Source organism: Ovis aries, chromosome 2 (assembly GCF_016772045.2).
Source record: "Ovis aries strain OAR_USU_Benz2616 breed Rambouillet chromosome 2, ARS-UI_Ramb_v3.0, whole genome shotgun sequence".
NCBI classification, from domain to species: Eukaryota; Metazoa; Chordata; class Mammalia; order Artiodactyla; family Bovidae; genus Ovis; species Ovis aries.
The window spans coordinates 37,013,248-37,038,937 of record NC_056055.1 but is presented as its reverse complement, the minus strand read 5'-3'; the positions used below and the strand labels follow the sequence as shown (position 1 = coordinate 37,038,937).

At 49.1% G+C, this 25,690-nt stretch overlaps 1 protein-coding gene and 1 non-coding gene across 9 annotated transcripts in view; both read right to left on the bottom strand.

The window, feature by feature from the left end:
- The window catches only part of CNTFR (ciliary neurotrophic factor receptor), a 63,649-nt gene that overhangs the window by 786 nt on the left and 37,173 nt on the right, over positions 1-25,690 (bottom strand). For all 8 annotated transcript variants that reach the window (XM_060410884.1, XM_027964277.3, XM_015093062.4 and 5 more), the window contains one exon: positions 918-25,668. In XM_060410884.1, the coding sequence (XP_060266867.1) occupies position 25,668 (1 nt within the window). In that variant the 3' untranslated portion in view covers positions 918-25,667. The remainder of the gene's footprint in view (positions 1-917; positions 25,669-25,690) is intronic.
- Positions 5,800-5,872, bottom strand: TRNAG-CCC (transfer RNA glycine (anticodon CCC)). Its single transcript has one exon. It is a non-coding gene; the product is annotated as a tRNA-Gly (tRNA).

Genomic DNA, 25,690 nt, shown 5'->3' with positions numbered 1-25,690 from the left:
ACAGAGAAGAGGCAAAGCATGGTGAGGAGGAAAGGGGAGGGTGAGGCCGAGGAGGCAAGGGTGGAGAAGAGAGCCCCCTCCCACACCTCCGGCCTCCCAACAGGTCTAAACACCTCACAGAGCCAGGCCCTGGCTCTGGGCACCTGGATGGGGGTGTGGCCACAGTAGGGAAGCCGGAGTGGGCATGGCCTGGACCTGCCCACTGAACGTCCAGCCCTCAGAAGAACTGTGAGAGTGGGTGGGATGGAGGAAGCCCAAGGCCTTGAAGGATGGGCGCTGTGCCCAGCTTTGGTGTGGCCTGGGCACCTCCCTGCTCTCAGGACTCCAGCCAACCAGCCCAGGAGACCTCCAGAGGTGCCAGCTCACACAGAGGGAACTTTGTGGAGGCCTGGCAGGCGTGTGTGGGTCTGTGTATCCAAAACTGTGTACCTAGGTGCGCCTCTCAGAGAGACTGTTTCTCCAGCTCAGGTGCGTGTGTCTCTGTGTCTGGCTCTTACTCTGTCCCTTGGTTCTTGCCTGGACGTGCACCTCAGCCTCTGTATACCCACCTCCGGTGTGTACCCATCTGTAGCTCTCTTTATATCTGTCTCTCTTATGTGTCCCCATCTCTGAGTCCTGAGTGTCTCTCTTGTGTCTCCTTTCTCTCCTAGTCTATTTCTTTGTGTATCTCTGGATCAGTCTCTGCATGCCTAGGTCTCTTGTGTCTCTCGCCTCTCTTTCTTCCCCGCTGTGTGTCCATCTGTCCCCGTGGACGTGTCTCACTCCCCTCTCTGTGAGGTCTCTGTAGTTCTGTGCGTCTCTCGCGTGTCTTTGTGTCTGACTCTCTTTCTCCCCGGCTGTGTCTCTGAGTCTTAAGCCTTTTTATCTCCGTCTCTGGTTCTCAACCCCCATGCCCGTGGTGGGTGGGCCCCTCTTACCTGAGTTAAGCCCGGTGCGCGCCCGCGGGAGGATCCGGCGTAGCGGGATGCTGGGCGCCGAATGATGCTCGGGAACCTGCGGGCGGGGGGCAGCGGGAGGCGGGCAGGGGTGACTTCCCCTCCCCAGGCCCTCCCCCTCGGCAGCGCAGCCTCCGCCGGCCGCTCCCGCCGCGCCGCGACCGGGGCGGCCTCTGCCGCGGGCGGTCTGCGGCGAGCGGCCACCTCCTCCCCCTGGGGCGGCGCCTCCTCCGCGGCCGCGGCCGCTCGCCTGCTCGCACGGCGGCGCTCGGGCGGCGGCGGCGGTCTGGGCGCGGAGTTCGGCTAGGCTCGGCTGCGTTCGGCTACGTTCGGCTGGGCTCGACTGGTCTCTCGGCTAGGCTCGGCCAGGCTCCGCTGGCCGCAAAAACAGCGAAGGAGCCCCGCCTCCTGGGAGGCTGCGGCCGGCGGCTTGCCGGAGGAGGAGCCATCCCTCGCCGCTGCCGCTATTTAATTGGCTCCCCGTGCCAGGCTCCCTTGCCATTGGTTGTGCCCTGGGGAGAAGACTGTCCCGCCCCTTGTGCGGGCGGGGGCGGGGGTGGGAGGGCTGAAGGGGCTATTCAGTCTGGATCCCTCCCCCGGGGAAAGGGACAGGAGCCGGACCCGCCTACCTGCGGGGATTTCTTGCACCTACCTCACCAGGAAGATCTGCACACCCAAAAGCTGAGAAAGGCCAAAGCCTCTGTATCCCTCTACTTGAGGGGACCACCCCTTCATATCTGCGAGAGGTCTCTGTCCCCTTCATCTGCAGGAAGGCACTGGGATACCACATCCGGGAGGAGACCGAACGTCTCCTGGTGTTGAAGTCCCCTATACCCCCGCACGTCCACTCTCACCTGAATGTAAACCCTGCATCCCCACTTCAGAGGGTCTGTGGTTGGTTCCACATTCCCTCGCCTCAGGAGGTGTGAGCAGCTCTGACAACATAAGTTGTTTTGACACATGTTGAGTTCCCACCCAGTATCGGTCAGGGCTTCGTACTCTGACCTTCTATGGGGGAGCCTAGGACAGAGGGGAATGGGGTATTTTGAGGGATGGGTTAGTCCCGGCTAGAATAGAATCAGGTACGACTGTCCATCCTAGAAGCTCCTGACTCCTCCATCTAGAAGCTCTCCTAAGAGAAAGGTCTGCTTGGGCAGGAGCCATCAGGTAGGGCTTCCTATCCGACTTCATATGCCAGTGATTCCTCAGTGTTCTGAATGGACCCTTTTCTCATTCCACTAGACGTATTCTCCCATGGGTAAGCACAGCTCTGAAGCTATACTGTGAAGTCTTCTCAGTGCTCCCAAATCCAATGTTAACTTATCTCTGGACTTCTAGATGCAAATCCAAGTGCCAGCCAGAATCAGAGTGGTGTTGATTTCTGGTTCTGCCACTTAACTAACTTTGTGATCTTAGGCAAGTTACTCAACCTCTTTTAGCCTTGGCTTCCTCATGTGTGAAATAGTTTAGCCTCAGTTTCCTCATCTGTAATAGCTACCTCTGAGGATGGTGTTTATACCAGACACATCTCAGCAAATGCCACATCTCAACAAATGCCAAGTGACACAACCCCAGGGACCACATGGGTAAGGGACCCCCTTCCCTCAGTGACATTTCTATAAATCCAAGTGCTATCTTGAAAATGAGACAAGGAAGGGTAAAACAACCTGAAAGGCTGAGTCATCCAAACCTACTGAGTTACTTAGACCTGTCTAAAATAAAATTCAGACCCGACTGAATTTACCAGAGAGGATTAATTTTAGTTTCCCCTGCTCCTGTTACCCAGCAGGGTGGGGGCACTGTGAACAAGATCAAATCAGTTCTAGGAAAGAGAGAAGACTAATAATATTGCACATCTGAGTGTAATATGAGTGAATTTGTGACCCAGCTGCAGGAGTTTAGATTTTATCCAGAAGACAGTGGGGAGCCACTGAAGAAATTTTGAACAGAGGAGTAAATGCGATCATATTCAGAAATTAGAAGGATGATTTGGGCTGCTGGGTAGAAGGAGAGATTGAAGGCATTTGAGAGTGTGGGTGAGGGATTGAAATGACGTAGGGAAATAGGAATGGGGAGATCAAGAAAGCATTGAGAATATAATTCTCTAAGTTATAATTGTCAGGACTTAGAGCCCTAGACCTATAGGATATGGGGAGTAAGAGGGAGGAAAAGTCTGGGATAACCCCCTGGCTGGTGATAGGGATGCATGTGTGCGTGTTCAGATGCTTCAGTTGTGTCTGACTCTTTGTGACCTATGGACTGAAGTCCCCCAGGCTCATCAGTTCATGGGATTCTCTAGGCAAGAGTACTGGAGTGGGTTGCCATGCTCTCCTCCAGGGGATCTTCCCCACCCTGGGATGGAACCTGGGTTTCCTGCATTACAGACATATGCTTTACTGCTGAGCCGCCAGGGAAACCCGATGATGGTGGTACTGTGATGCTATTTGCTAAGAGAACACAGGAAAAGGAGTAAGTTTCAGCAGGGGTTTGAGGTGGGGAGGTGATGAGTTCTGTTTTGGGTATGTTGAATTTCAAGTACCAATTGGACATCCAAGTTGAGATGTTCACTAGATGGTTGGATGAACAGGTCTGAGGTACAGGAGAGAGGTCCAGGTTGAAGATAACATTTTGTGAGTTTTAGCAAAGGAGCAGTAGTCAAACCAGGAGAGTGAAAGAATTCATCCAGGAAAAATAGGAACTGGTTTAAACAAAAAGATACATTTATAATCAGATACCTGAAACCTAAAGACAAGGACTGAAACTAATAGGAACAAAAGCCATTAACTTCTCTCTCCTCTTTTCATCTCTCTTACTTTCTGCCTGTCTCCTTCATTTCCATCCTCTGCCTTGCCTCAACATTGTCATCCCCACCCCAAGACTGGCTTCCAGTGCTCTTCTGGTCCATGTGCTGAAAAACAAAACTTCATACAACCCCAAAGCTTAAAATCGTACTGTCTAGGCATCCAAAAAGACACTGGCTTCGTTTTCTTGGCTGCAGTTTGCATGTTACTCAGGAAGCACTTTGATTGGCTCAGCTTAGTTAGAGGCTTGGACCAATTAACTGGGTCCAAGGAATGGACGAGGATCAGATTGCTTAACATGACCCTACTGTCATAACTGCATGGACTTTGGGATGAGTAGAACAGAAGAAGAGAGATTCTGAAAAAGCTGAACGGCATTTGTTCACTGTAGTTCATTGTTTGCATAACACAAACACATTGTTTCCCTATATGTATGATTCCAAAAATGCCCTCACCTATATAATCCAACTATCCCACTATATATATGCCAATAAATTAACTTCCTTTTCAGTGGAGGACAGCTCAATGACACATCCAGCTGCTGCTTCTGGAGGGTAAATCACAGGACCAATATTCTTCTTATCCTTTAAACCATTCCTCCCCACCCGCCCACAAAAAAGCCTCCTGATATTTAGAGATGGAAGAAATAGAGAGTAAAATGGAGTAGAAAGAAAGCATTGTATAGTGACCACTAATTATATAGTGGCCATTATATAGTGGCCATAATAGAATGTATTTTGGCCATGAGTAACAGTGAAAATGATGGGACTAGAAAATCTCTTGGCAGCTATTGGTTGACTCACTTCTTTGACTACAGAGTTCTCCATCAGCCAATCTGGCTGCCCCAGGTTTTGCCCACAAAAATGAGATTCCTTATCCAGTGCTCTGAGAGCACCATTGTGGGAGGGTTTCTCTATGGGACACTGAACTGATTAGCACTCCACTTTCTGGTGGTGTCTTAGGGATTTTTCTGGAATTGAGCAGTCACACATCTCTGCATTTATAAGGATTGGATATGGTTTTATTTTTCCTCCCAGATGACACTATTCTTTTACAACTATTCTTTGAAAATCAGCCATCTGTCAATTTCATCTGGGGTGGGGGTGGGGAGAATTCTGTTGGCTAATATCATATTTCATTGATCTTGAGGCCCATTTTTTTCTAATGTAAACAACTCTAAAATCAGAATACATCTTACCATTAATGGCATGTAACAGCCTCTATTTTTTAATTTCAAGCCTCTATTTTTTTTAGTGATTCATATTATTCATTTAGTAATTCAAATAACTTGCCTCTTATAATTGATGGAGCATGCGATTTACTAAATATAGCAATTTTATCAGTCAGAGTTCTTGATCACAAATAATGGAATCCACTCTGAATAGTTGAAGCATGAAAGGGATTTGTTCAAAGATATCGTGTAGCTCAACGTTGTTAGGAGGGTTAGGGGAATGGGCCTGAGGCTGTTTCTAGGAGCAACACACAAACCACACCATGCAACCTGATGAGGAAGTGGCCGTCATCCCCGCTCCAAACACTAAGCCCTATGTCACTTAAGTGGTAAGAACTCAGTGTTTTTTTTTTTTAATTAGAGGATAATTACAATATTGTGATGGTTTCTGCCGTAGGTCAACGTGCATCAAGAACTCAGTATTGTAACCACAAGGAAGCCACTGCTGTTGCGACTACCACTCCCCAAAGCTAGACACTTGTGCTATAGGAAATTGAAGTCCTATGTCCAACCTGCCTCCTTTCAATATCGGTCAGAATTCGTTAAATAACACAGTAGTTACAAACAAACCCCAGATCTTACTGGCTTAAAATAGCAAAGATGTATTTCTTGTTCAGCTATGGTTCCAGTATGGGTGAAAGGGAGAGGAAGAATCTCACTGTGGTCAGTGAGGGATCTAAGCTATTGAAAGCTCTACCAGCTTATGATGCCACCTTCTTCTTTTTTAAATAATTTTTTAAAGTATTTATTTGGTTGCACTGGATCTTAATTGAAGCACACAGGGTCTTTAGCAGTGGCATGTGACCTCTTCGTTGCAGCATGTGGAATCAAGTTCTCTGACCAGGGACTGAACCTGGGCCCTCTGCATTGGGAGTACAGAGTCTTAGCCACTGGACCACCAGGGAAGTCCTGATGCTACCTTCTTGATATGAACCTTCAGAGTTGGCTGTGGCAGAAGAGAGTGAGGTTGGAAAGCATACACTGGCTTCTGCTCACACTGCATTGATCAAAACAAATCTCATGACCACAAGCACAGTCCTCCTGGTGCTTAGAAGGAGAGGAGAACCAGAAATACTGCTGAACTTTAGTGATATTTACCTCGCTCAGATTGCTCACTTCCAATCAAAGATTCACGTGGGGGAAGTAGCATGCCTGTAGACAAAATGCAAGGAGTGCCTGGAATTTTAGTTCTGACTTCTGTATTGAGGAGGCTAGGTTTTCAAATGAGAATTTTGCCCAGATAGAAACACTATTTAAAAGTTGAAAACATCCATGAATACCACAAGACTTCCACTTCCATAATCAATGCTAGAATTTTGTAGAACCACACTCTCTGAATCTTCAGGTTTGCCAAGAAGATGCAAGGTTTGTGCCAGATCTTGGAGCAGTTTCTCCTTTTTAGCACTATGTCTGGAAGCACTTTTAGTCCCTCTGACTGTGGTTTCTGGCTTCCTGGGACATCACAGGCTGGAGTGACAAGGCTGGAAACCTTTCTTCAACCTGTCCTTGAATGATGCCCTTGCCTTTCCTGCATTCTATTCAAGTCACTTTATGGTGAGAGGCATCATCACGTTTGCCTGGCAGGGTGGTAGTGGTGGTGGTGTTTAGCTGTTAAGTCGTGTCCGACTCTGCAACTCCATAAACTGTAGCCCTCCAAGGCTCCTCTGTCCATGGGGTTTCCCAGGCAAGAACACTGGAGTGGGTTTCCATTTCTTTCTCCAGGGGATCTTCCTGATCTAGGGATTGAACCCGGGTCTCCTGCATTGATAGGTGGATTTTTTTTTTGTTTAAACTGCTAAGTCACCAGGGGAGCCACACCTGGCAGGGTAGAGATATCCCAAATGGCGGTCTGAAAGCAGTTAGAGGACTACAGAGCAAGTTTTAACTTATTTAACTCAGATATGGAAATGTTTCAGTCTTGACCTCAGACTGCTAGGAGCTAGATCATTTATGCACCTTGCTGAACTGTTCTCTGATATTGATGCCCTGGACCTGAGAGGCCCAGGTCCCAGCAATCAAGATGGAGGTACATTGCAAAAGCCATAGGAACTGACAAGCCCTGCTTGTCGTCCCCACCCTGCCTTCTCCCTCTCCTTTCTTCTCTCCAGACAAGCATCTTGTGCTTCCTCAGTCACCACAATAATAATAACAAACCCAACTTCTGATAATGCTCAAGTTGATAGTTTAAATCCAGGTACCTAACAAAATGTTGGTTCATCTCTTTCAGTTCCAGTTCAGGCTTATGCTTCTCAGTTCCAGCTCCAAAATTTCTAAGGACTTGCTCTCATCAGCCTGGCTTTGGTCAGGTGCCATTCCTTGCACCAGTTATGGAGCCCTATACCAAGGTCACAGATGTGGAGCCCTGCACCAAGGTCATCCCTGAAACTGACTGAACCCCATAGCAACCATTGCCACGAGCCCCCCTGATCTAAACCAGCCAGCCTCTGACTCCGTATTAGATAAAAATACCCACCCTGTTACTCACCCTATAACACCCTATTGATATTGTTGTTCAGTCACTAAGTCATGTCCAAATCTGCAACCTCATAGACTGCAGCACTCCGGGCTCCTCTGTCCTCCACTATCTCCTGGAGTTTGCTCAAATTCATGTCTTTGAGTTCGTGATTCTATCTAACCATCTCAGCCTCTGCTGCCCTCTTCTCCTTTTGCTTTCAGCCTTTTTCCACATCAGGATCTTTTCCAATGAGCTGGCTCTTCACATCAAGTGGCCAAGTTATTGGAGCTTCAGCTTCAGTATCAGTCCTTTCAGTGAATATTTAAGGTTGATTTCCTTTAGGATTGACTGGTTTGATCTCCTTGCAGTCCAAGGGCATCTCAAGAGTCTTCTGCAGCACCTCAATTTGAAAGCATCAATTCTTCAGCGCTCAGCCTTCTTTATGGTCCAACTCTCACATCCATGTATAACTACTGGAAAAACCATAACTTCAACTATATCACTTTGTTAGCAAAGTGATGTCTCTGCTTTTTAATACATTGTCTAGATTTGTCATAGCCCCCTAACCAATCACCTAATGCCACCCTTCCAGCAGGAATTTTCTTTGTCTTGAGGCTATAAAAATTGGCTGCTAGCCCATGAAAGCTGTTGGTTCTCCCTGGTCTGTCAGGGGATGAACCCACTGTTCTAACTGCATCTTCTGCTCTAATAAACTCTATTCTCCATTCATTCTGCCTCATGTCTGGAAATTGTCTTCCAACCTACGCTTGGACCACAACACCAATGACCTGTGGAGAGGGAAGGGAGGTGGGGTCATAGGATGTGACTCCCATGAAACCATATGAGTGAAAGGCTGTTCTCACCAGAAGGGAAAAGAAACGTGAAGGAGGATACCATACTGATGTTCATGGATACAGGGGAAAAGATACATGTTCAAAGTAAGTAAGGAAGAAGCTCTCAAAGAGACAGAACATAGTTTTATGTTCTACTATATTTACAGAAGGGAACATAGTTTTAAGGAAGCCAAGAAAGGACAGAGGTTCAAGAAGGAGGGAGAGATCAGCAATCCAAAATGCCAAAGAGAGGGCCAGGTAGTTCATAGGAAGGGACCACTGGACATCAGAACAAGGAGGTTATTATCTTGGCAAAAAGCAGCTCACTCTATATTTGCAGTGGGCAGTGGAGATGGGGTATAGTGGTTTCAGGAGTAAGTTCAGTTCAGTTCAGTTGCTCAGTCATGTCCAACTCTTTGCGACCCCATGGACTGCAGCATGCCAGGCATCCCTGTCCCTCGCCAACTCCCGGAGTTTACTCAAGCTCATGTCCATTGAGTCGGTGATGCCATCCAACCATCTCATCCTCTGTCATCCCCTTCTCCTCCTGCCTCAATCTTTCCCAGAATCAGGGTCTTTTTAAATGAGCCAGTTCTTTGCATCAGGTGGCCAAGGTATTGGAGTTTCAGCTTCAACACCAGTCCTTCCAATGAATATTCAGGACTGATTTCCTTTACGATGGACTGGTTGGATCTCCTTGCAGTCCAAGGGACTCTCAAGAATCTTCTCCAACACCACACTTCAAAATCATCAATTCTTCAGCACTCAGCTTTCTTTATAGTCCAACTCTCACATCCATACATGACTGCTGGAAAAACCGTAGCTTTGACTAGACAGCCGTTTGTTGAGAAAGTAATGTCTCTGCTTTTTAATATGCTATCTAGGTTGGTCATAACTTTTCTTCCAAGGAGCAAGTGTCTTAATTTCATGGCTGCAGTCACCATCTGCAATGATTTTGGAGCCCAATAAAATAAAGTCTGTCATTGTTTCCATTGTTTCCTCATCTATTTCCTATTAAGTGATGGGACCAGATGCCATGATCTTAGTTTTCTGAATATTGAGTTTTAAGCCAACTTTTTCACTCTCCTCTTTCACTTTCATCAAGAGGCTCTTTAGTTCTTCTTTGCTTTCTGCCATAAAGGTAGTGTCATCTGCATATCTGAGGTTATTGATATTTCTCCCGGCAATCTTGATTCCAGCTTGTGCTTCATCCAGCCCAGCATTTCTCATGATGTACTCTGCATATAAGTTAAATAAGCAAGGTGACAATATACAGCCTTGAAGTACTCCTTTCCCTATTTGGAATCAGTCTGTTCCATGCCCAGTTCTGACTGTTGCTTCCTGACCTGCATACAGATTTCTTAAGAGGCAGGTCAGGTGGTCTGGTATTCCCATCTATTTAAGAATTTTCAAGAGTTTGTTGTGATCCACACAGTCAAAGGCTTTGGCATAGTCAATAAAGCAGAAGTAGATACTTTTCCTGGAACTCTCTTGCTTTTTCTTACTTCTGGAACTCTCTTTCCTTTTCTGGAATTCTCTTGCTTTTTCTTACTTCAGGAATAAGAAGTGCATGCAATATAGATTACTGACTGGAAAAATTGGGTGGAAGGAGAATAGATACAGAAGGATGTGGAATTAGAGGAGTTTTTTTCTGAAATGTTTTTGGATTCCCCTGGTGATCCAGTGGTGAAGACTCCACCCTCCCAATGCAAGAGATCTGGGTTCAATCACCAGTCGTGCATACTGTGCTCAGTTGCTTCTATCGTGTCCAGCTCTGTGCGACCCTGTGGACTGCAACCTACCAGGTTCCTCTGTCCATGGGATTCTCCAGGCAAGAATACTGGAGTGGGTTGCTGTGCCCTCCTCCAGAGGATCTTCCCGACCCCGGGATCGAACCCAAGACTCTTATGTCTTTCTATCTGCATTGGCAGGTGGGTTTTTTTTTTTTTTTTTTTTTTTTTACCACTAGTGCCATCTGGGAAGCCCTAATCCCTGGTCAGGGAACTAGATCCCACATGCCGCAACTGAGACCAGCACAGCCAAATAAACAAATAATAAAAATAAATTTAAAAAAAGAACCCTGAATTCCAACTCAGGCAAGATGATTCTTTAAATAAATAGAAATAAAATAAAAATATCTTATGTGTTTCTAACACAGAATTGTTTAAATACTGGTGAGAAGGAACCAGGACAAAGGATATAATTGATAGCTATTTTTATTATTACTCTCTTGTCTCCCCCGGGCTGCACAGATCCAGGCATGAATGGAGAGGAACGGAAGCCAAGGCCCTGGCAGAAGGTGTGAACCAGTTTGACTTTTCCTCAGCCACATCAGAAAGTAGGGTGGAGAGAGGAGGCGCCTGGCCTTGACGCTGGGTGACCCAGGTTGGGTCCCAGAGCACCCTGGGATCGTAACATGGTCTCTGCCGGGACAGAGAGGCTTTGTGTAGACAACAGAGAATCCCAGGCCTGGAGCCAGCACCTCAGGTGGTGGCAGGGTTGATACAAAGCAGTCATACTCTGGGATGGGCAAATGTGCCATGTGTTCTGGTTCCCCATCTCAGAACCATGCCTGTCGCTGCCCACTCCCCATTTGATCATCTTCCCTCCTCCCTGCCAAGCAGTCACCTGCTTGCTCAGCTCCACTCCCTACCTCCCATCACTCCTCAGCTACTGCCCCCACCTTCTGTGCTCAGCATCCCTCAAGCTGGCTCACCAAGGTCATTTTCATCTCCTTGTCACAGCTAATAAATACACTTCTGCCTTTATCTTTGTTGACTTCTTGGCTAGTGAGGCCGTTGATCCCTTCTTAAAACACTACCATTCTTTGTCTTCCACGAAGCCACTGTCTCTGGGAACATTTATTCCTCCTCCTAAAACAACAACTGTTGTTTATGAAGCACCCAGAGCTGTACAGGCATCACAAATTTCCTTCACCTGCACACAGACCAGGTCAATGGAGCAGATGAAGGGATGGGGGATCAAGGCAATTGGGGGGCTTTTCTAAAGCCCCATAGCAGCAGTGACATCCCGGATTAAAACCCAAATTTGAAGGACTTCCCTGGTGGCCCAGTGGTTAAGAATCTGCCTGCCAATGCAGGGGACACGAGTTTAATCCCTGGCCTGGGAACTAAGATCCCACATGCCACAGGGAAACTAAGCCTGCATGTCACAGCTACTGAGCCTGTGCTCTTGAGCCTGGGAGCTGCAACTACTTACTGAAGCCCACGTGCCCTAGAGCCAGTGGTTTGCAACAAGAGAAGCCACTGCAATGAGATGCCTGAGCATCACAACTGGAGAGTTGCCTCGGCTCACTGCAACTAGAGAAAGCCCGCATGCAGTGACAAAGGGCCAGCACAGCCAAAAATAAGCGAGTTAATTAATTTTTCTAAAAAATGAATTTGCTGCCTTACCCTCAACTCCGCCATGCTGCGTGGCTGTCTTGCTTCTCTGGCCCCTCTGCAGCCTCCGAGGTGGGTTATCCTCTCTGCACCCACCCTCCTTTCCTCTTCTCCTCTCCAGTGAGCTCCTCCCCGGCATCATGAGTTCAGCACACACTGTTGTGCCAACAGCGCTTTAACACCAACCCAGACCTTCACTCCCAAGTCCCAGACTAGTATTTGTTGCTGCTGTGGTTATTAGAAGCTAAGATTTATGGAGTGTTTACAACATAGTAGGCACTGTACTAACTTCTTTATATACGTCATCTCATTAAATCCTTACAACCCTAATGAGATAAGTGTTGTCTTCCCATTTTCCACTTAAGGAAACTGAGCCTTAGATTAATCACCTTGTCCCAGGTCAACAGGAGCCCAGGTTACCTGACCCCCGAGCACATTCTAGTAACTACTGACTGGATGCTTCCATACTTATACTTGACGTGTCTGCATCTGAGCCTGGCTGCCTCTTACATGCTACGTAACCACAGGCAAGTGACTGAATGTCTGAGCCACAATTATTATCAACTTCCCTACAGCCTATCCTCCTCCTACACTCACTAGTTCAAGAAACAGCCCTACAGTCTTCCAGTCAACAGGGCTTGCTCAGGTCTCTTTCTTCTCCCTTCCTCCCTACGCTCAAGACGTGGTGGTTCTGTGCTCTGAAAGCACAGTTCTCCAAACTGATTTTTACCAGTGGGGACAGGGAAGCGTGGAGGGGCAACACAGGGGTAGGGGGGTAAGAGGTACAAACTACTGCGTATAAAATAAGCTACAAGAACGTACTGTACAACACAGGGATATAGCCAATATTTTATAAAAATTATAAATGGAGCATAACCTTTGCAAATTGTGAGTCACTCTATTGTACACCTACTGTACTTCAGTTTTTAAAAAAAATTTTTTTAAGGCCAAAAAGGAAAAGACACGTTTCCCGTTGCCCCGGCCCTCGTGCTCACACACCGTTCTCTCAAAGCTCCTCACGCAGCCCTGTTTCCACTCTCACCACCATGGGTTCTGAGGTCACTTCCGCCTTGCCTCCTCTGCATGGCCCCAGCACAGTCTCTCCCAACACAACCTCCCCAGCTCCCAGCGCCCCCTGACTCTCAGCAGAAGCTCCCGAACCTCAGCCTGGCTTTCAGAGCCCAGCCTGCCCACGTCCACCTTCTCTGCTGCTCCAGCTCTGCACCCAGTCGCTCCTCCCCACAGGAGGAGCCTCATGTTCCCACCTTCCCCTCCAGGGTGGCATTCTCTGCCTCTCCACAGTCTCTCCTACAACTGGTATGTGCTTGCTTTTCTGGTAACACTGAGTCCAGAGATTGGGTGTGCTCAGGCTGGCAAAATGGGTAATGTTTCTCTATTTTATAAACCAAATACTTATATAAACGAAATGTATTTTATATAAATTATATTGTTGCTGTTGAGTCCTAAGTTGTGTCTGACTCTTTGAGATCCCGTGCAGTGCAGTAAGCCAGACTCCTGTGTCCTTCACTATCACCGAGTTTTCTCAAACTCATGTCCATTGAGTTGGACTTGCTGTCTAACCAACTTGTCATCTGTCGTCCCCTTCTCCTTTTGCCTTTAGTCTTTCTCAGCATCAGGGTCTTTTCCAGTCCTTCAGTGAATATTTAGGGTTGATTCCCTTTAGGATTGACTGCTTTAATCTCCTTGCTGTCCAAGGGACTCTCGAGAGTCTTCTCTAGCACCACTATTCAAAAGCATCAATTCTTTAGCACTCAGCCTTCTTTATGGTCCAATGCTCACATCCATATGTGACTATTGGAAAAACCATAGCTTTGGTTATATGGACCTTTGTTGGCAAAGTTATGTCTCTGCTTTTTAATATGCTGCCTAGGTTTGTCATAGCTTTCCTTCCAAGGAGCGAGTGTTTTTTAATTTCATGGTTGCAGTCATCGTCCACAGTGATTTTGGAACTCAAGAAAAGAAAATCTGTCACTTCCTCTACTTTTTCTCCTTCTGTTTCCCATGAAATGATGGGACTGGATGCCATGATCTTAGTTTTTTGAATGTTGACTCTTCTCTTTCACCTTTACCAAGAAGCTAAATGGCAACCTACTCCAGTATTCTTGCCTGGAGAATCTCACGGACAAAGGAGCCTGGTGGGCTACAGTCCATGGGGTCACAAAGAGTAGAACACGACTGAATGACTAACACACACACACACACACACACACACACACACACACACACACACAATGTTCTGCCATTAGGGTGGTATCATTTGCATATCTGAGGTTGTTGATATTTCTCTCAGCAATCTTGATTCCAGCTTATGATTCATCCAGCCTGGCATTTCACATGATGTACTTTGCATAGAAGTTAAGTAAGCAGGGTGACAATATACAGCTTTGTTGAATTCCTTTTCCATGTTCCAAGTCCGGTTCTAACTGTTGCTTCTTGACTCACATACAGATTTCTCAGAGTAAAGGTAGGATAGTCTGGTATTCCCATCACTTTAAGAATTTTCCACAGTTTGTTTTGATCCACACAGTCTTCCCTGGTGGCTCAGATGGTAAAGAATCTGCCTGCAGTGCAGGAGACCCACGTTCGATACCTGGATTGAAAAGATCCCTTGGAGAAAGGAATGGCAACCCACTCCAATATTCTTGCCTGGAGAATTCCATGGACAGAGGAGCCTGGTGGGCTTCAGTCTATAGAGTTGCAAAGAGTCGGACACAACTGAGTGACTAACAGTTTCACTCTCACACAGTCAAAAGTTTTCATGTAGTCAGTGAAGCACAAGTAGCTGTTTTATATACAAATACATACATTCTATATATTTGCATAAATATATAAGCCAGATATAGAACAATTATTAATTAATTATTTACTTTTTGGTTGTGCTGGGTCTTCGTTGCTGCCCAGGCTTTTCTCTAGCCACAGCAAGCGGGGGCTACTCCCTAGTTGTGGTATGCAGGCTTCTCATCACGGTGGCTTCTACTGTTGCAAAGCATGGGCTCAAGGTGCATGGGCTTCAGTAGCTGCAGCATGCAGGCTCAGTAGTTGCCGTTCGTGGGCTGTAGAGCACAGGCTCAATTGTTTCAGAACACAGGCTTAGTTGCTCCGCAGCATGTGGGATCTTCCCAGATCAGGCTTGGAACCCATGTCTCCTGCATTGCCAGACAGATTCTTTACCACTGAGCCACCAGGGAAGCCCTATATAACAATATTATATGAATTAAATATATAGTTGCACAGCGGTGTGAATACACTCAAAAGCACAGAACTATGCTCCCCTGGTGGCTCAAATGGTAAAGGATCTGTCTGCGATTTAGGAGACCTGGGTTTGATCCCTGGGTTGGGAAGATCCCCTGAAGAAGGGAATGGCTACCCACTCCAGTATTCTTGCCTGGCAAATCCCATGGACAGAGAAGCCTGGTGGGCTACAGTCCATGGGGTCACAAAGAGTCAAACACGACTGAGTGATAACACTTCTACACTTTATGCACTAAAATGGTTCAAGTGGTAAAACCAAACCAAATTAAATGTAACTCCTCTCCAAGGTCCCAAGCAGTAGGAAGGTCATGGGGGGCACCACCCCACTGCATTCTCTTTAACTGTGCAGAGACACTGGATATTTGATGCTGTGGTGTACACGGTCTCTACTGAGATTCCTAGGTTGGAGCTCAATGTCCAGGATCCTTTCTTCCCAAGCCTGCCCTGACCCCTCTCCTAGGTCATCATTAGGGAGTATTTGTGGGTCTCACTTACCCATGTAAAAGCAGACCCCCCTCTTCATTTGGAGGGATTCTCTGGGTGACTTTCCCGTTCTTTTTAGCAAAATCACTTCAAAAAGCTTAGGCCTCCAGAAGGCCAGAGTCGGGAAGATGTCTGTGACTGGCTCAACCTTGAACCTGAGATTGTCATCCCAGGAGAAAAGGAGGAAAAAGGCCCAGTCGTATGCCTGAGACAGGAAAGAGAAGACAGCAACCCTATAGGCTAAGCTGGCACACCAATGTCTGCCTCAGGTGGCCAGATCGCTTGGGAGCAGAAATCAAAAGGTGTCTCTCCCTGCATGTACAGACACACACTAACACAGACACATAACCCACAATCAGAGACACACAGCACACAAGCAAAGGCACATGTGTGCACAAACAACAAGCTTACCCACAGGTACGGGCATGCGCATGAAAACACACATTCATACAGTACACATATGTCTAACATTCACTGCACATGTCCTGCATATCCAGGAAAATACACTTAAAGGGGTTCACGGGTCTCCATAACACACACATACAAGTGCATACCCAAAGGTAAACCTATCCATAGACTCAACAGGTATCAGCAAATGTGTTTTGGACCAATGACCAAGGAAAAGAATTCAGAGATAAACACACAGATCAGTTTTCTAGAGATTGGAAGCATGCGAGTAATGAGGAGGAGAGGCTGCTGGGAGAGAGCCAGGTGGAAATCGGGAAGGGAGAGGTCCTGACACCAAGGAATGAGAGTAGTGATTATTTACATGGCACCAACTGCTCACCTTGCCCTCACCTACCCATCTGTTCATTTATCAGTTACTGAGCTGCGTCTTCTGTTGGGCTTGGGAAGCAGGGAGCCTGGTCTCCAGCCCTGACCTCACATGCACAGGCTGGGAGCGAGAGACACCTATCCATGTGCAGCTCTAACAGAGAGTGGTGAGTGTTGTGAAGAAGGATACACAACCCCCTCTGGGCGATTGGAAACTTGAACATTGAACGCGTAGGAGTTGGGAGGATGAGACAGATGGCTATGGAGGTCAACTTGGACCAAAGGAACAGCACATAGGAATTTCTGGTGTTAGTTTCCTGTTGCTGTTTTAATAAATTACCACAAACTTAATGGCTTCCAACAACAGATTATTCTCTTACAGTCTCAAGGTCAGAGGACAGAAATCAGTTTCACCGGGCTGATGTCAAGGTGTGGACCTGGGAGGGGAATCAATTTCCCTGCCATTTCAGCTTCTAGCAGCTGCCTGTGTTCCCTAGCTTGTGGGCCCTTCCTACATCTTCCAGGCTGTGCTTCCATCATCCCATCACCTTCTCCTCTGACGACTCCTTCATCTTTTCTATTAGGATAGCTGTGATTGCATCCACACCACCTGTTAATCCAGGATAATCTTCCCATTTTAAGACCCTCAATTCAATCACAGCTGTAAAATCCTTTTACCATGTAAATGAACATTCAAAGTTTCTGGGAATTAGGATGCAGACTAATTTGGGGGCCATAATTCAGCCTACCACAAGGTGGGTGGTGGATTATCTCACAATCTTCATGACATCTTCTAATGTAAATCTTGTTATCCCCAGATTGAAGAGGAATCTTAGGCTCAAGATTAGGTGATTTACCTTAAACCAAAAGGGAGAGAGAAAGAGAAAGATAATAGTTTTTTTAAAACAGAAAAAAGATGCAAATTTATTTTTTAAATGATTTTTAAGTCATATAAAAGAATACAGAGAAAAATTCAACTGGTCATTCAAAGATCTCACCAGACAGAAATGGTCAGTATTATTTGTATGCATAAAGCATTAAGGGAGATTGAGAGATGGAGAGAGAGGTAAAAATAGAGCCAGACACAAAAATGAATGAGACACACTATAGAAGTTTTTTTTTAAAAAAACCCAAAGGGCAAAGTGCATTGTTGTATTTAAGAGGGGAAAGAAACTAAAGTGAAAATGAAGAAATAAACAAACTTCAACTAAATATTTCCTCACCTCAAAAAGCTATTCATTCTTAAAAGCACCCTCTCAAGTTAAGAAAAACAATTTCACTTAAGAGATTAGAGTAGGATTTTTACAATTATGTTTTGGTTTTATCTGCATATTAGTTGCTCTGAACTATGAAAGAAAATGTGATTTTCTGCACTCCCTCCCACCCCTTTCCTCCATTCAAGACTGTGTTGCCAATGTTGTTTTTATTTTATCAAAATTTATAATATTTACTGGAGAAGGCAATGGCACCCCACTACAGTACTCTTGCCTGGAAAATCCCATGGACGGAGAAGCCTGGTGGGTTGCAGTCCCTGGGGTAGCTAAGAGTTGGACACGACTGAGCGACTTCACTTTCACTTTTCACTTTCATGCATTGGAGAAGGAAATGGCAATCCACTCCAGTGTTCTTGCCTGGAGAATCCCAGGGACAGAGGAGCCTCGTGGGCTGCCATCTATGGGGTCGCACAGAGTCGGACACGACTGAAGCGACTTAGCAGCAGCATAATATTTACATTCCGTTCTGCAACTAAAATTCCTAACAGTTAAATCTTAATCTAAAGGAATTAATCTTCACCACCAGTCCTCTTGGGGCTTCCCAGGTGGTTCAGTAGTGAAGAACCCAACTGCCAATGCAGGAGACGCAGGAGACATGGATGCGATCCTTGGGTTGGGAAGATCCACTGGAGGAAGACACGGTGACCAGAGGAGCCTGGCGGGATGCAGAGAGGAGCCTGGAGGGATGCAGAGAGGAGCCTGGCGGGATGCAGAGAGGAGCCTGGAGGGATGCAGAGAGGAGCATGGCAGGGTGCAGAGAGGAGCCTGGCGGGATGCAGAGAGGAGCCTGGCGGGATGCAGAGAGGAGCATGGCGGGATGCAAAGAGGAGCATGGGGTCGCAAAGCAGACACAACTGAGTGCCTGAGCACGCTCCAGTCCTTTTACCATGAACTTCCCCTTCTCAGCTCTTCCCCTTCTCTTATTTTGGTTCATCTCTTGGCTGGTTGGATTTTGTCCTTGACTAGTTTTTCCAGAAGGACTCCTGAGTTCTGTATCCCTAAATTCATGATTGAGATCAACTCCTTGGTTCATTATGTTTTGGGGGATGACATTTTTTTACCCTCAGAATTTTGTAGATTTTGTTTCATTATCTTCGTTTGATGAATGTTACCTTGGAGAGATCTGAGTTCAGACTGAATTTCCCCTCCACTGACATGACTTGCTTTTTCTGCCTAGATTTCTCAAGTATTCTTATTTTATCCTCTAAGTTTGGTTACTAAATCAGTGTGTCTTAATGTCAATGCTATTCCGTATCAATTCTTCTAGCATATGGTGTGCACTTTCAATCTGAATATTCAGTTCTTGTTTCATTTCAGGGGAAGCCTTCCTGTGTTTCATACCTTAATAACTCTTGCTGTTCCATTTTTGGAACCTCAGCTTTAGGGCTGCTAATTATGCTATGGTAGCTTGTCTTTGTCCTTCACTCTAATTGCTTGAATGTCTTTACATTTACTCTTGGTATTTCAAGTCTTTCCTACACATTACTTTGCTGTCCAGTCATATCCATTCTGTGCTTTGCTGTTTCTGGTTTATTTGTTACATCTGTAATGGTACTGTTTGGGTCCTTTATTATTTTTCCTTGCTTCTGTGATCTCTCTTTCATCTCATTGTTGTTTTATCATCCTGTCTTTGGGTTCCTGTTTTATTGATTTCATACTATTATTACAGCCTTCCCTAACAGGAAGAACTTGCCAGAAGTCTGCCTTTATTCCTTTGGTTGTGTTTTCTTCTAGATTGGGCTGTTTATCTTGTTTTTGCCTTCTGTCCTCCTGTTCCTTTCTTTCCCTGCCTCCTTCCCTTCCTTCCCACCTATGTCACAGCTATGATCCATGTGCCTAGAGGCCATGCTCTTTCCTTTCCTCTTATATCTGCCACATTCACATTCAGCAGACCTCTCCTTGCTCTGGAGTCAAATGCCTGCTCATCTTGTCTGGACCATTTTATCTTCCCCTGGGAGCTATGGTTTAAAAGCTGGCTATTGCTTTCAAGTCCACCCACCCCATCTCTGTGGCCTGAAGGTGGCTTGGGTGGGGCTGCCTGCTGACCTTAATGGGGCCTGAGCGCTGCCTCTCTGAGGCCTTGTTAGAGATCCTGCTGCAGCTAGTGGGTGGTGCACTCCCCATCCTATAGCTTTGGAGCCCCCAGCCTCAGACCAGTACTCTGGAAGATACCAAGCCATAGCACCTCTTCCTGCCTCTCCTGAGGTCTCATGGACGAATACAGCAGGAAGATCCCCTGGAGGAGGGCAGAGAAACCCACTCCAGTATTTTTGCCTGGAAAATCCCATGGACAAAGGAGCCTGACAGGTCCATAGAGTTGCAGACTGACTGAAGCAACCTAGCACGCATGCACATTTACAAAGCATTTCTCTCCCCCCCCCCAGCCGCTCCCCCAGATTTTCCCTGAGGCTACCTACTCACTCAACAGTCCACTTCTCTCAGATTACAGTGTATTAGTGAGAATTCTTGGTGTTCTGTTGACTCGCCTTTTCTCAGTGCTACTTTTGGCCATGGGGTTAGGAGACATACCACTCACGCACTGCTTCAGAATCTTCTGTTCCTTTCCTTGGCTATCGCATTTGAAGGTTTATAAAAAGAACTTCCTTGTTTGGTTGGACTTGAGCTTGTAACAGCATTTTTGTTTTGGTTTGTTTTGGCTTTTGTTCAGTTTGTTAGTGGAGGGTAAGACCAAGTGGAGTGATTCTGCGATGGTGACGTCTCTTTGCTGTCCTAACTCGGAGATTCCCGGCCTTGTTTGGTCCATGCCTCTCCCCTGACGGACCCCGCCCCCCCCCGCCCCCAACTATGGACAAGATCCTACCAGCCCCATCCCCATGACTCTTAGGTCCCAGTGGTGAGACTGGGGTCCACAGAACTAGGCCTCTGCACAGAGTGGGTACCCAGCCCACTGTGAAGAGGGATGAGCAGGGAGTGTTTCACAGAGGCAGCATCAGAAGAGATATTTGGTAGGGAACAGCAGGAACCAAGACATGGAGATAGGAGCACTAGAAACAGTGATGGAGGAACGGGGTGCAGTGGGATGGGTGTGGGGTGTTCAGCTGGAGCAGCACCAGCTGAAGGTAGCAGGAGGGGAGACACTGGAGAGGAGGGCAGGCAGGGCCAAGGCATGCAGACTAGCCTGGGGACTGCCCCTGTGCGTGACCAAAGCACTCAGTGTCTGCACTCTCAAGGATCCTCTGGTGTGCAGGCGCGGGCACAGATGGGGAAGCCTGGGTCCACCTCTCCTCCCCATCTCAGCTCCTCCCAGGGAAACTTCTCTGATGGCCCACCCACAGCCTCCCTGTCCAGGTGCCCCAAGAGACTCCTGCTCCATCCCCTATAGCCACGCACAAGGCCTCAGCTGCAGCCGCACTGGGCACATGCTGCCACATCACAGACGTGCCCCTGCTCACCCAGCCACACCAAAACATGACTGCACAGCTGCACAGCATCACACAGACATGTCTGCGATGTTGCGGGCACCCTTCACACAGCCCCACACTGTCTGGCTCCCTCTGGAGCCTTTGGATCTGATTCTCTTGAGAGCTTGCCCTGCCCCCTGGTGGCCACTCCCCAAGCCATTGCCCTCTGGAAGGACCCAAATCGTCCACTCCCTTCAGGGCCTTTGTCGTTGGTCAGTCGCTCAGTCGCGTCCAACTCTTTGCGACCCCATGGACTGCAGCACGCCAGGCTTTCCTGTCCATCAACATCTCCCAGAGCTTGCTCAAACTCATGTCCATTGAGTCGGTGATACCATCCAACCATCTCTTTCTCTGTCGTCCCTTTCTCCTGCTCAAAGAAGCTTCTAGCCTTGAGCAACCTCTCCCCTCAGACCTCAGGCACTATCAGACCGGGCTCCTTTGGATCGCTTGCTCATAGACAGGCCTCTCCCATCAGACCAGTGCTGTTGGCCAAGACTTTCTCAAATAGAGTGACCAACTATTCTATTTTCCTGGAAATGAGGGGGTATTCAGTGCTAAACCTGGGAAAGTCCCAGGCAAACTAGGGCTAGTTGGTCCTGTTCTCAGACCCTTGTGTCTTCAGAGTAGACCCTCCTCAGACTGGTCCCTTTGGAAATCTCTGGATCGGCCTAGGCCCTCACACTGGCCCTTCCAAACAAGATCTCTTCAGCAGCAAGTGTCCCAGGCCAGCCTCCCTCAGACCAGTCTTGTCTACAGGCCCTCTCAGACCCACTCACCTCCAGATTAGCCTTCCCCATCAGAGTGACTGTCAGCCTCCCTTCCAGCCTCCCTCCTCAGACGAGCTCCATCAGACTTCTCTCCTCAGACCTCCCTCCTCTCTGCCCTCCTCTGAGAAGAGGGGTGAGGATTGAACTCCAGTCCTTCCAGGCTTTAGCCCTACATCCCCAGGTAGGTGCTAGCTCTTGAAGGTTCTGTCTCTACCTGTCCATGTTCAGTAGCTCTGGGCATAGTGAACACATGGATCTCAAGACACAGACACACAGATGCCGGCCCCAGGGCTGGCTTTGGAGCAAGTATCCTATTCTTTACATGTGAAGATAAGCTTTCTCAGAGCCCCAGCCTAGGGAGTTAGTGAGCTTTAGGGAGTTCTCAATGCCAGGGGTTGCATGGAGGTATTCCTGCCTGCAGTCTCCTGACCACCTCCCTCTCCTGGCCGGCGGCTGAGAGGCAGGCATGGGATGCCTGCACTGATCACTGACTGCCCGGGAGGATGAAGGGTGGGCAGGCAGCCGAGAGGGGGCAGCAGAAGCCAGGACAGCCCCTGGCTCAGGCCAGGGAGGCATGGCAGCCAGGGGCTGGGGTCTGGACCAGGACAGGAACACGGAGAGAGAGGCAGAGAGAGGGAATGGATGCCAGAGTCTGGAAGAAGGAAGAGAGACACACAGCTGGGGCTGGAGATATACATACGCAGAGACAGACACACAGGGAGAGACACGGAGACTGAGCAATGGGGACAGACCCACAGGGACAGAGGGAGGGAAGCAGGAAAAGACAAGACTGAGAGAGAGAGAGAAGGGACAGAGGCAAAGACAGGGATGGAGAGAGAGAAAGAGATGGCTAGAAAGACAAAGAGGGCAGCAGACACACGAGACATACAGAGAGAAACACAAGGATAGAGACCAGAACAAAGGTTCAGAGATAGGCATGGGACAGAGACATAGGCATAGAATGGGTTCAGAGAGATGATGGGCAGACAAGGTAGTGCTACAGGAATGGCACAAAGGAAGGTTCCCGTGCCCCTTGAGAGAGCAAGAACTAGTGAGCTAAAAGGCTGGGCTGCTTGCTCTGTGGGGTGGGATCCAAATCTCCCCCAGCAGTGCCCCACCCCCACCTCCACCAGCAGGGTTTTAATTCTCCAGGTTCTGACTGAGCTCCAAAAACTGATGCCAAGGCTGTCCTCAGCTCCCCAGAACCACGACGAGATATAACGGATGCGGAAGAGCCAGCCTAAGGAGGCAGCCACAGACAGCAGCCAAGACCCTCCCCAGGCGAGCAGCCTCTGCAAGATGGGGGATCAGGACTCCCAAAGAGGGATGACCACCACTGGGCCTGGGTCCAGTCTGGTCAGATGTGGGGACACTGTCCCTGAAGCCCCCTAAGGGCTTGGGATGGGGCTGGGGCTCTCCGTTGGGAATGGAGTCAGGGAGACGCCTTGATCCTCCTCTCCATCGGCCTCTGAGGTTCCTGCAAGCCCCCTCCCTTCCTTCTCCTCCCCAGGCCCCACATAATTGCTTTCCCATGTTGCTAATGGAGACCAGATTGATGATGCCCAAGCCTTGGGTGGGCGGTGGGTGGGTCAGGGCTGACCAGGGCTCTCAAGGCAGGAAAGAGCATGCGCCTGAGACCCCCTACTATAGCCCTCCTACCACAGGACAGGGAAGAGGGAGGCTTGGACCAACCTTGAGAAGACAATGTCCTTCTCAAGAGTTGGTGACCCCCCTATGCCCTCCACCCCTGGAATGCAGGTTTCAGGCCCAAGCTTCACCTCACAGATACCAGACAGACACTGGGGATCCAGGACACAGAGATGGGTCCACAGTCGCTTCTCAGGAGGTTCTTCCTGGGAGCCCCTTCCTGTCGATGAGGAGCAGCGTGCTCATACAGCTGGGGCTATCTGGCTTGAAAAACCACAGGTGTTTCTAGCCTGACACCGGCCTCTGCCTTCCACAGCATCTCCAGCCTGGAACGCCCCCTTGTCCTCCAGTGCCCAGGCTAGAGGAGGGCTGGGCCCATTTGTTCTCAGGCCTTCACCTACCCAGAGTCCTGTCCAGGCCTGACTCATCAGTGCTCCTGGAACCATGAATCCATCCTCCCAGGACATCATCCCGGGTGGGCATGGAGACCAGCAATGAAATGCCCATTTCCTGACCCTGGCTTGAGGAGGAGGGCTTAAACCCGGGCTGCATGTGTGCCCCGGGGGTCAGCGGCTCAGTGGTGGTATGGCTTGGTGCATGCTGGGGGGTGGAGGTGGGGGAAGTGTGCGCTGGCCTGCATGTTCACGGCTTTGACTCCACTTCTCTCCTTGCTCCAGCTGCCCAGAGCACGGCCAGGCTTGGCTCTCTGGCTGGGGCTCTGGCCTAACCCTGTGCCCCTACCCCTAGGCCAAAGGTGCCTTCCAACTTGGCCCCAGCCTTGGGCCTTCTCAGCCAAGGAGCTGCAGAGGGGTGGCTCTGACAAGAACGGGACTGGACCTGAGCAGGCCTGGGGCAGCCTGAGGCTCCTCCTCTGAGGAGCAATCAAAGGGAACCTGGAGTCCCAGCCTGGGCACTGGAAGGGTGTGGGTGTGAGCAGGGCATGGGGCTGCACCAAAGACTGAGCACCGTATGAAGCCAAAGCCCGCTCCTCTCCCACTCACACCGAATCCTCGCTGTAACCTAACACCGGGGTAGATCACACAGTCCACACTCCCCGTCCTGAGTCAAGTCCCAGGTCACATGCCAGGTGGCCTCCTCCGGGCAACCTCCCCGCCCGCCCAGGCTCAGGCCCCTCTGCACACAGAGCCCCGAGTTCAGGCTGAACCTTGGCCTGTGTCTCCTGGCTGGCAGGGATGACAAGCCCTCCATTCAGAGGATGGAGCCTGATCTCCTCCCCTTCATGCCCCTCTGCCCTGTGGGTAAAGCCAGGCCTGGGCACTTGTGGATGCAGAAGCTCCGAAGACAGCCCTTAACAGGCCACGGCCCTGCCAGGACTTAGCAGCCTGCAGGGCTGACTAGAACCCACTCCAGTATTCTTGCCTGGGGAATCCCATGGATAGAGGAGCCTGGTGGGTTACAGTCCATGGGGTTGCAGAGAGTTGGACACGACTGAGGAACTAAACAAGCAAGCAAGCAAGGGCTGTCAGGACATTCCCAGGTGAGAGCTGCCTCGCCAGCTGGGACCTTTCATTCCCCACAACTCCGCCCGTGACCTCCAGGGAGTGCTCCCTCCCCACCAGAAGCAGAAAGCCCCGACCCCAGACACCTCCTCCTGGGAGCTGACCTGCCCCTCCCCACCTCTTCCCTCTTCCAGGCCTGGAAGGGGAGGGGTCCTGGGGTGAGGGTTACCTTCCCAAAGCGGGTCTGTTCCAAGGACTCATGAAATGGTGACGTTTAATGAGAACCCCCCCACCCCCACCCCTGTATATACATCTATAAAAAATTCAAATACAGCAAGTTACCATTGAGTCAGACTAGAAGGGACTGACAGGGCATTAAATACTGTGGGGTGGGAGCAAGAAAGGTAGAGGGTTGTACAAAAACAGGGGCAGAGGTGGGGGACTGAAAAGTGTGGGCGCTGGGGGGAAGGGGATGGCTGGGCCCCCCCAGCATCAGGAGCTTATAATCTGATGGTGGCAACAGAGACCCTGGGACAGACAGGAGGGGGGTACAGGAGGAGAGACTGGATGTGAGGGGCTCCCCTCAGGCCCCCCCAAGGGCTCCTGGGAGTCGCTGGCGTTGGAGGGTCCAGCCCCAGGGGGGCAGGATAGGGGCGAGTGGTGGGGTCTTTGGTGGGTGGGTTAGCTGCATGGCCCCCTCCCGTGAGGGAGGGAGGTGGGCCGGCATGGGGTGGTGGGGCCAGGGGAGGGACGGCAGGCCCGGGCCTGCCGGGGTCTCTACAAATTGTGTCTGAAGAGAATGCAGAAGGCTCTCCTGCCCGTGTGCAAAATAGAAACCGGGGTCTTCGGGCTCAGCTCCGGCCTCCTGCTCCTCTGCAGGTGCGCTGGCGTGTCCTCACAGGATGCCGGGCTCTGGGGGGCGAACAGGGCAGGA